At 35.5% G+C, this 11594-nt stretch overlaps 1 protein-coding gene across 1 annotated transcript; it reads left to right on the top strand.

Annotated features, from left to right (window-relative positions):
* The first annotated feature begins 6352 nt into the window (after nucleotides 1-6352).
* LOC149003895 (disease resistance protein RUN1-like) lies at nucleotides 6353-11190 on the top strand. Its single transcript, XM_089135591.1, has 5 exons — nucleotides 6353-6942; nucleotides 8308-9436; nucleotides 9543-9827; nucleotides 9915-10412; nucleotides 10554-11190. Exons 1-5 carry the CDS (start codon nucleotides 6425-6427, stop codon nucleotides 11127-11129), a joined length of 3006 nt encoding a protein of 1001 aa, XP_088991717.1. The 5' UTR covers nucleotides 6353-6424; the 3' UTR covers nucleotides 11130-11190.
* Nucleotides 11191-11594: the final 404 nt, after the last annotated feature.

Below are 11594 nucleotides of genomic sequence, written 5' to 3' on the forward strand. Positions count from 1 at the left end.
AACTTAAGAGGAAACCATTCAAAATGTTGGTCAGCATGACACCATTGCCTTGCATTACTTGTTTGTTCGAAGTTTGAAAATTTATGGAAGACGGTTTATTCTGTCCTAAATTTCAAATGCGTATTTCACCAACCCGAAAGACCAATTCGACCATTATAGGTAGAGCCAATCTTTTAAGATCTGTTTTTCATTCTCTTTTCCTGGTGGGACATGTAGGAGCTCCGATGATATTTTTCTTTTTTGGGTTGAATTGATTATATTTTTCTCGTGAATATGCTTCTTACACAGTGGTGGCAAACTCCTATTTAGAGATAGTATAATTAAGAAAGTCTCTTCAATCCTTCCAACTTTTTTCCTCAGGCCTATGGATGCCTATTGATATTGAAGCAGAATAGATCCAAACAATTGATTAGAAGGTAAGACTTCAAAAAATGGAACTATCTTCATCAACGAAGGGGATGATATTTATTTCATTTAATTAATGTGCAAGAAACATATGTCTAACCAGTAGACCTTTTTTGTAGGAATGTTCGACACATTAAAAGAAGGGGAAGCGGATGTTGACGCATCTAGTTGGTGGTGCTTTTATTTCTAGACACGGATTGAAGAGAGATTACAGTCTCTTTGTTTGGTTGTATTTAGAATTGATATGTGTTTGAATTTTCAGAGATTCAATAGTTTGAACCTATGTGCTTGTAGTTTTTTCATTTCAAATTGTTAATACTAAATGACCTTCTAGCCACCAAATTTTTTTTTTTATTTTTACCTCAGCAAATTGCATTGACACTTCAAAATGGAGGCTTAAAGCATTGACATCCAATTTTATACTTGAAAAATTTATAGTTCATATTTTGTTAGAATGGTCATTAGACAATTACAAAGACCATGATATACCCTTATGTTGAAATTTGTTCAATGAAGCAATTTCGGCTTTAGGGAGGATACCTAATGTAGGTGACGGAGAAGTTACAGCAGGTCGTTTCATGAGAATATTATTAATATAGGCATCTCAAATGGGTGTGAGCTCAAGACCTTTCCATGAGAATTAGAGACTTTTAATCATAGAACAAAATTCTATCGAAACTTGCAAAATTTCCACCAAAATTTTCCATTTTGGAAAATGCGAAACGAAACTCATTGAGGTCTCGAAATTTCATCGAAAATTGTCGAAACCTCGAAACCTGTCGAAACTTGGTTCAACCCAGTTGGATCAGTTGGTTCATGAGGAAAAATATTCCCAAATTTCGTGAAAACTTGGGAAATTTTGTAGGAACTTGGGAAATTTCGTGGAAACCTAGGAAATTTTGTGGAAACATGAGACTTTTTCCTGTAAATTTTGTAATTTCAATTTTTTTGTTTATTTCATGTTTCCCCAAATACCCACAACAAAGCCCCATCCAAAGTGCGTATTCCCTCAGGTTGGTTATCTTAAGCATATTGATGACCAGACTCATAAAGTTACAGTTATCGATTAACTTGACAACCATAGGCATAAAATGTCATGGGATGTCTATGTTCGTTGGTTGGAGGAGAGGATGTTACAGGCATAGTACTATTCAACTCACAAGATGAATCCACTATTGGCACTCCTTTTAACACTAAGTTGTATTTTTCTCTTATTGTCAACTATTTTGAAGTTAGAAATTATATATTGAATGTTATGTGTTTAAGTAGTTAAGTTTATAATGTACTTTTTGTAACGCTATATTGATGTTATGTACATTGAATGCCATATCTACATTGATTTTTTTAACAAAACACAACAAATGTATTCTTTATACTCTAATTAGCTTAAATACAGGATCCCACCCCAAAATACTCTCTAAAACCTATCGAAACTTGATGTCGAAACTTATACGGAAAAGTCCTCGATTTCCTCGAAATTTTCCAAGTTTCCACCTAGTCGAAACTTGAGTTTCCCCGAATTTTTTACCATGCTTTTAATCATTCACTTAACCCACTATTAGAGAAGAAGCTTTAAGCTAGAGATAATGGATTAGTTTCTTTACAAGAGAAACTTATTCTAAGCGTCTCTAAAAGAAAAGTTCATGGTGAAATATTGAGTGTTGATGATGGAAAACAAATGATAAAAGGAAGACTTCATGGAGAAAATGTTCTTCTCATTCTTGATGATGTGGATCATCGTTCCCAACTCAATGCTTTCGCTTTGGATCTAAATTGGCTTGGTCGAGGAAGTGTAGTCATAATAACCACAAGAGATGAGAGTATTCTAAATATGGCCAACATTGCTAAGGATAGAGTATATTGGCCTACACAATTAGACGATGACCAATCTCTTCAATTCTTTAGTTTGTGTGCCTTTCAGAAGATCAAGCCTTTCGAAGATTATATGGAGCTTTCACGTGCAGTGGCAAGCTATTCAGGAGGGTTGCCCCTGACTTTAGAGGTGTTGGGTTCTTATCTTTCTGGTGTAAGAAACAAAGAAGTGTGGGAAAGTACCATAGAACAATTGAGATTGTGTGCTCCCAATGAGGTATTTGAAAGGTTGAAGATAAGCTATGACAATCTAGAAAATGATTATCAAAAAGCCATATTTCTTGATTCTGCATGCTTTTTCGTTGGATGGGATAGAGAAACTGTAGTTTCCATTTGGGAAGCTTGTGGTTTTTATCCTAGATCAGCAACAAGACTAATTCAAAGGTCCCTTTTAAATTTTGAATATGATGAGGATGGTGGTTGCTACTTAAGGATGCATGATCAGATTCAATGCATGGGAAAGGAAATTGTGTTGAAAGAAAGCTTTCGAGAGCCGGGCAATCGTAGCAGGTTGTGGTCGCCTGACGAAATCTTGGAGGTATTAGAAGGAAACAGGGTAAGACCTACGAAGATGATTCTCTATTCCGAACTTTTACTATTACTTTTTAGGGTTTTCTTTGGTGTTCACTGATATCAATTATTTGGATAACTTCCTGGTGCAGGGAACTAGTAAAATTGAAGGAATTGTTCTTCCCACGGGCATACCAATTACGTTAGCCAGTGAACACTTTGAGATGATGTCCAACCTAAGACTCCTCAACATCAATTCAAAAAGTTTCATTGGAGACTTTTGGCGCCTTTCTTACGCACTAAGATGGTTCAGGTGGAATACCTGTTCTTGGGAGTCTCTACCAAGCAATTTTTATCATAAGAGACTGACTAATCTAAACCTATCATTTAGCATGATTAAACAAACTTGGATTTCCAATCCTGAAGAAGAAAATAAGGTATATAGCATTTGGCTTTTTTGTTTTTCATTGGTTGATTGTGGAGCTCTGTATAGTACTTATATTTTTCTTTGTTTGATAATAGTTCCAGAGTTTGAGGGTTCTGAATCTTAGTAATTGTGGAGATCTACAGCAATTCCCATCCTTTCTATGGTTTCCTTGCCTGGAAAAATTAGACCTTGGATATTGCAGAAAGTTGTATAGGTTAGACGAATCGATGGGAGAGTTGATTCGACTCACAAGCCTTAATCTTAAATCCTGCGACTCACTAACGGAGTTGCCAACTACCATTGGAAATCTAAAATCTTTGGTTGAGCTCAAATTGAGAAATGTTTCACAAATTGTTCAATTGCCTGATGGTGTTTGGTTACTAGAAAAACTTGAGGAATTAGATGCTAGCGGTTGCAGAGCTCTACAGATACTTCCAGTTATGTCAAGGCTGAGAAATTTGAGGAGATTGTATATCAACCATTGCGTAAAGCTTCGACACATTCTAGGTATTGAGGGACTAGAATTCTTTGAAATTTTGGAAGCGACAAATTGCAATTGGTTAACACTTCCTGCAAAGCGGATACTTGGCCAGGTTGGTTTTAACTTTCTTGTTTGGATTTCACTACTCCAATTATACTGCAACTACTTTATCCAGAAATTAATGAGTACTAACTTTGATGATGATGATGATAGTGGCTTCTTTTGATTGATCTCTTCTGATTTGCAGGGATCACTTTTAATTGGGAGGCTTGATGAATTTAATTATTCCTTGAAAGCTAATAATGGGATGAGTCATAAGGAATTGGTTCTGTGCATTGTTTTTGAATTCAAACCTAACTTGTTCGATGATTTGGAATTAGTATACGGTCCAAGAGTCATCAATTTTGAGATTTCTGCTTCTGTACGCCAAAATGAAAAGACTACTAGGTTTCATCATACGCTGAAAATTGAGGACATTCATAGAAGTGAAGAAGACATAATTTACTATTTCAAAGGTTTTGACTGGTTTGGGATTCCTTTGCATGGAAAAGATGCTATTGAGAATTTGGTTATTCGAAGATCCGATCTTTGCAAGCCCAGTTTGAGATTAAAATTCTGGAAGCTCTTATTCAGGAAATCTAATCAGCGAAAGCCCAATGTAGCAGAATTCTTCAGTTGGTTACGTAGGGAACCAGATCTCCTCCATTGGCCAGAATTGCAGTCAGAAATGGAAGAATTAGATGAGGGCATGTATGGAGAAGTATGTACAGGAATAGAAGATGAAGAGATGCCACAGCCTGCTAAGATACAACGCCAAGCATATGATGCTGATGGGAAGAGTTGTTGACAAGACTGTTGCGTTTCTGTTTTTGTAATTGAATATTTGTTATATTCGTCTTGATATTGTCATATTATAGGCATCTTGAGCCTTAAAATTGGTTTTCACAAAAAAAAAAAAAAAAGAGCCTTAAAATTAGTTATCGTGGTGACGGTTTGGATTTGCTCATCCAAAATATCTCTTCGGAAAATGGTTCTAGGTAACTTTTCATGATGATATATTTAATTAGGATTCTTTATTCAACTAGTTTCCAAACCTATGTTGGATTTTGGAGATGGTGTTTTCTTATTTTCTAAATTAAGTATTGGATGCATGAAAACTTGGTACTTCTAACCCCTTTCTAAAGCCATAAAACTCTAGATCTTTAACACCAAAAATTTTCTTCTACCAAAAGGTGCTGCTCAAGTTCCCTCTTAATTTCAATTTCTTCCTGGGCTAAAGAATCAGGGATATTTTCTTTGGCATCCTTCCAATTGTTTGGAAAGTCTGAAAATTTCTTGGGAGGCATTTTGAAAGGTGGATTTGCTCTAAGTTAATTTTAAGAGTCTTGGTACAACTTTTGATTTTTTGATGGAGTTGGTAAACATGTGAGCCAAGACAAAAGGCTTTATTACCTAGACTAATTTGTTGCAGGAGTTCAGGGTGGTCTTTCTATTTAGATTCGTAATTAAATCTCATAGGTCTCTTATTGGGTGGGAAAAAAGAGACTTCTATTGGAGTATGGTCACAACCAATCATGGCAATGCTTATGAGCTTAAATACTACCAAATAAATCCAAGAATTCAATATTTAAAAAAGTCTATCCAAGTACTCTTTCACAAGACCCCTACACTGTAATTTGTTGGGCTAAAAAAATTTAGGTCCAAAGCATTTAACCTCTTAACAAAATACAATTTTTAATGGCATTCCTAAAGCTATCCATTTGGACTTGAGGTTTAGGTCTCCTCCCAAATTTCTCATCATTACAAAATATTTCGTAGAAAGAGCACCAATTAATGAATCACTATTATGAGAGGAAGCAAACAAAATTATGACAGAAACATTACTATTCCAAAGTAACTCAATCCCTCCGGAGTTTGCTTACCGAATCCATGCTAAAATGATTACCAAATTTTAAAGTTTTTGATAATATAAAAGTATCAGCATCCCCTTCTTAGTTTTCAACAAATACACAATGTTAGGCTTCACTTTCTTACATACCATGTTCAGATATTGTTGAGTTAGGGGAGGGCTTATTCCCTGGTAGTTCCAACATATGAGTTTCATGGTGACTTGGGTGGCTGATTAGGGTCTCCATGGAGATTCATTATTGAACAAAATGTAGATCTACCCATGACCCTTATTGCCATGCCATTAATTCTATTGAAACCCATATTACTTAGCATTCTAGAATCCCCATCGAAATCCTCTATTTTGAGTTTTTTCATCATAATAGAAATTTTGTCTTCATAGTGAGCTTTCCTGTGTTAGGTGCTCAAATGGAGAGATTCATTCCAGTGAGTGCATACGAAGGTCCCATCTAAACTATACAGACAAACAATTTAGATTAAACAACTAAAAAAAAAGTAATTTAAGATGCATTATTGTTAGAAAACAGGCCTAAAACAAATCAGAAAGCAGGTAATCATCTACCACAATTTTCAAAAAGGTTAAAGAAGACGCAGACAAGTTAGAAGAAAAAAAAGATAGATTTATTCATCTCTCACTAGAAAAAAAACAAACATGGAGAAAGATGAGGAAACATCCAAGAAAAAAATATTAAATAAAAGGTGTCCTACAGTCCTACTATGAGATGCACTACTGCAATCAGTACAATTATTAAAGAGAGAGGGCATTTCAATTTTCACCTACTCTCTACTGCCACAGCTTCTGCAACTGTAACTTCAACTTCATGGCAGGTCATGCTAAGGCTTCCTCTTCTTCCTCCAACTATTACAACACCGCCGCTGAATCTTCAACAACTTATGATGTGTTTCTCAACTTTAGGGGTGAAGACACACGAAGAAACTTCACTGGCCACCTCCATCGTGCTCTTACCAGAGAACGGATCCGTGTCTTTTTGGATAGCTACGAACTATGGGAAGGTGAAGACATTGGGTCAAAACTTCTCGATTCAATTCAAGGCTCCAAAATTTCCATTCCTGTTTTCTCTAAAGGCTACGCCGCTAGCAAATGGTGCTTGAAGGAACTTGTCAAGATATTGGAGTGTCATACATCCAACAATCAGATCGTTCTGCCAATATTCTTTGACGTTGATCCATCAGATGTTCGACATCAGAATGGAAGTTTTGAAGAAGCGTTTCTTGAACATGAGAAGAATTTTGATCTCCATATCGTACAGCTTTGGAGGGATGCTTTGACAAAGATTGGAAGTATGAAAGGGTGGGTTCTCGGTGAAATCGAAAATGGGTAAGTCTCACTTTATGCTTTCTTTTTCTTCTCAAAATGGGTAAACAGGGGTTGATTGGTAATTGCTATTCATTCAATTGAAAACCTGAATTCTTCATTTTTTTTAAATTTTTATGAAAACAGAATATAAATTGCTGAAAATATCCAAAATACAGTTACCTAACGAGGTTGTAGCTTCAAGGCAGCTTGATAACAGTACCTGATTAATTTTACCAAGCCTAACATCGTTCAGGTTCCTAGCAATGAAAAGCAAAAATGGGATGAACTCAAAAGGCCATGATTCAACCCTTGGCTTAGGAACAAGATTAAGAAGTTTAAGGCTGTTAGACCTTATTTACTGACATCTTATACCCAAATATGAACCTACTTTCACACGATCCCTTCTAAAACAACACGATGTGCTTAGTGGTGGACCCAGGATTCAATATTGGTGGCTGAAGAATAGAAGTCTAGATTGATTGGAGAAGCAACAATGTTTTTTCCCACACATATTGTGTAGACCCTTATAAAACCTATTAGGGGTCCCATCTATGAATTATTTTACTATATCAAGGAATATGTCCACATATTTTGTAGAGCCCACACATATTTGACAAAAATAGGTAAATTATTGGTAATGATATTTTTTTAAAACAAGATATAGGTAAATTAAAGCATCAATATGAAAAAAAAAATACACGACTTCATCCTTAAAAAGTCAGATGCAAACCAAAATACTTAGTTACTTAATACTTAGTTACTTATTAACTGTAGACATTTTATTTACAATATAAAATCAAATAAAAAAATTACAGAAGAAATAAAGAAACAAGAAATATAAAATGAAATAAAAAATAAAAAAATATATATATAAACAATAAATAAATTGAGAAAGAGAAAGAGTATCTAATTGTGGAGAAGTTTTTTTTCCAAAATTTCCTTTAACTCACGTTTATAGAAAGGGAAGAATAAATAGGAAGAAAAGAAGAGAGAGGAGAGAGGAGAGATGAGAGATATGAGAGAATAAATAGAGATTGAGGAGTTGGTTTCTAATTAAAAATGAGGGTGGGCCATGGTGAAATTTATCAGGTCCATTTCTGACATGTGTCCCAAGATCACATCAAATGGTTGAAATCCATTTGTAAGTCACATCAAAGAATTGATTAATGTAACCTATAAATGGATTGTTACCATTTGATGTGATGTTAGGACACATGTCACATCTACAAGGAAATGGATCATCCATTTCCTTGTAAGAAATGGACCTGATTTTGGTCCTGGGCCATGGACCACCGGCCCCTTAGTGGGTCCGCCCCTTCATGTGCTAGTTTGACCATATTTCCTAACATCTAAAACCTAAATTCTTCATTTGCTCAATATTTGTAGGAATGAAGCAAAGCTAGTTGAGCTTGTTGTTGAGAGGGCTTTAAGTGAAGCAATCAATATTCCGTTCACGGATGTTAAATACCGCATCGGATTAGATTCCCGAGTAAACGATCTACAATCTTTGTTAAATATCAATTTTGGAGATGTTCAGTATATCGGCATATGTGGTATAGGTGGTATTGGGAAAACAACCGTTGCAAAGGCTCTCTATTATTCCATCATCAGAAGCTTTCGTCAGGGTTGCTTTCTTCCAAACATTAGAGAAGAAGCTTTAAGAGATAATGGATTAGTTTCTTTACAAGAGAAACTTATTCTAAGTGTCTCCAAAAGAAAAGTTCATGGTGAAATATTGAGTGTTGAAAATGGAAAACGAATGATAAAAGGAAGACTTCATGGAGAAAATGTTCTTCTTATTCTTGATGATGTGGATCATCGTTCCCAACTTGATGCTTTCGCTTTGGATCTAAATTGGCTTGGTCGAGGAAGTACAGTCATAATAACTACAAGAGATGAGAGTATTCTAAATATGGCCAACATTGCTAAGGATAGAGTATATTGGCCTACACAATTAGATGATGACCAATCTCTTCAATTCTTTAGTTTGTGTGCCTTTCAGAAGATCAAGCCTTTCGAAGATTATGTGGAGCTTTCACGTGCAGTGGCAAGCTATTCAGGAGGGTTGCCCCTGACTTTAGAAGTGTTGGGTTCTTATCTATCTGGTGTAAGAAACAAAGAAGAGTGGGAAAGTACCATAGAACAATTGAAATTATGTGCTCCCAATGATGAGGTCTTTGAAAGGTTGAGGATAAGCTATGATAATCTAGAAAATGATTATCAAAAAGCCATATTTCTTGATTCTGCATGCTTTTTCGTTGGATGGGATAGAGAAACTGTAATTTCCATCTGGGAAGCTTGTGGTTTTTATCCTAGATTAGCGATAACAAGACTAATTCAAAGGTCCCTTCTAAATTTTGAATATGATGAGGATGGTGGTTGCTACTTAAGGATGCATGATCAAATTCAATGCATGGGAAAGGAAATTGTCTTGAAGGAAAGCTTTCGAGAGCCGGGCAATCGTAGCAGGTTGTGGTCTCACGATGAAATCAGGGAGGTATTAGAAGGAAACAGGGTAAGACTTAAAAAGATGATTCTCTATTTGGAACTTTTACTATTTTTTTTTAGGGTTTTCTTTGATGTTCATTGATATCAATTATTTGGATAACTTCCTGTTGCAGGGAACTAATAAAATTGAAGGAATTGTTCTTCCCACTGGCATACCAATTACATTAGCAAGTGAACACTTTGAGAGGATGTCCAACCTAAGACTCCTCAACATCAATTCAAAAAGTTTCATTGGAGACTTTTGGCGCCTTTCTTATGCACTAAGATGGTTCAGATGGAATACTTGTTCTTGGGATTTTCTACCAAACAATTTTTATCATAAGAGACTGACTAATCTAAACCTATCATTTAGCATGATTAAACAAACTTGGGTTTCCAATCCTGAAGAAGAAAATAAGGTACATAACATTTGGCTTTTTTGTTTTTCATTTGTCGATTGTGGAGCTCTGTTTATGGTACTTATATTTTTCTTTGTTTGACAACAGTTCCAAAATTTGAAGGTTCTGAATCTTAGTAATTGTGGAGATCTACAGATATTCCCATCCTTTCTATGGTTTCCTTGCTTGGAAAAATTAGACCTTGGATATTGCAGAAACTTGTATATGCTAGACAAATCCATGGGACGATTGATTCAACTCAAAAGCCTTAATCTTGAATCCTGCGACTCACTAAAGGAATTGCCTACTACCATTGGCAATCTAAAATCTTTGGTTGAGCTCAAATTGAGAAATGTTTCAAAAATTGTTGAATTGCCTGATGGTGTTGGGTTACTAGACAAACTTGAGGAATTAGATGCTTTGGGTTGCAGAGCTCTAGTGAGACTTCCAGTTATGTCAAGGCTGAGAAGTTTGAGGAGATTATATATTAACAATTGCCATAGTCTACAACAAATTCAATTTATTGAGACACCAAAATTCTTTGAAATTTTGGATGCCACAAATTGCTCTCAGTTAACACTTCCAAGAAGGAAGATACTTGGCCAGGTTGGTTTTAGCTTTCTTGTTTGGATGTCATTAGTCCAATTATACTGCAACTACTTAATCTAGAAATTACTGAGTGCTAACTTTGACGATGATGATGATTATGATAGTGGCTTTTTTTGATTGATCTCTTCTGATTTGCAGGGATCACTTTTAATCGGGAGGCTTGATGAATTTAGTTATTCCTTGACAGCTAATGATGGGATGAGTCATAAGGAATTGGTTCTGTGCATTGTTTTTGAATTCAAACCTAATTTGTTCGATGGTCAAAAATTAATACGAAGTCCAGAAGTCATCTGTTTTGAGATTTCTGCTACCGTACGCGAAAATGAAATGACAGCTAGGTTTCATCATACGCTGAAAATTGAGGGCATTCGTAGAAGTGAAGAAGACATAATCTACGTTCACTATTTCAAAGGCTTTGACTGGTTTGGAATTCCTTTGCATGGAAAAGATGCTATCGAGAATTTGATTATTCGAGGATCTGATAGTTACCTGTCCAAGTTGAGATTAAAATTCTGGAAGCTCTTATTCAGGAAACCTGAGCAGCAAAAGCCCAATGTAGCAGAATTCTTCAGTTGGTTAGGTGGGGAACCAGATCTACTGAATTGGCCAGAATTGGAGTATGGAGAAATATGTACAGGAGTAGAAGATGAAGAGATACCAAGGCCTGCTAAGATGCAACGCCAAGCATATGATGCTGATGGGAAGAGTAGTTGACAAGAGTGCTGCGTTTCTACTATTGTAATTGAATATTCGTTATATTTATCTTGATATTGTCATATGCCTTAAAATTAGTTTTCACCCTCTCCCCCCCCCCCCAAAAAAAAAAAAAAAAAAAAAAAGAAAAAAAGAAAAGAAGAAGAGCCTTAAAATTAGTTATCGCGGAAAGGGTTTGGATTGGTCATCCAAATTGGTTCCATGGTAATGACCAAATCATCTCTTAGTATTAGGAAACAATCTCTATGGGAAAAATAGTTGAATGATTTCATATGAAGGAATCTCAAATGTATAGGCATCATACATCCCATGCTGTTAGATAACTATGAACAATAAAAGAAAGATATAAAACATAGAAATACAATACATGGAAATGTTTGTATGTAAATGATTTAATAGAGAAATCTAATCAAGCCAACGCCAAATTAGGATATTGATGAAATGGAAGGATGAGATGGTATGGAA

The sequence above is a fragment of the Hakea prostrata genome, chromosome 9 (assembly GCF_041222555.1).
Source record: "Hakea prostrata isolate BN-2017 chromosome 9, UWA_Hpros_2, whole genome shotgun sequence".
NCBI lineage: Eukaryota > Viridiplantae > Streptophyta > Magnoliopsida > Proteales > Proteaceae > Hakea > Hakea prostrata.

What these genes read in the sequence shown, in the direction of transcription:
- LOC149003895 (XM_089135591.1), top strand. Translation starts at nt 6,425, where the DNA reads ATGGCAGGTCATGCTAAGGCTTCCTCTTCTTCCTCCAACTATTACAAC. An exon ending in CTCGGTGAAATCGAAAATGG is followed by an intron (nt 6,943 to 8,307) that starts GTAAGTCTCACT and finishes CAATATTTGTAG; the next exon opens with GAATGAAGCAAAGCTAGTTG. An exon ending in ATCCTGAAGAAGAAAATAAG is followed by an intron (nt 9,828 to 9,914) that starts GTACATAACATT and finishes GTTTGACAACAG; the next exon opens with TTCCAAAATTTGAAGGTTCT.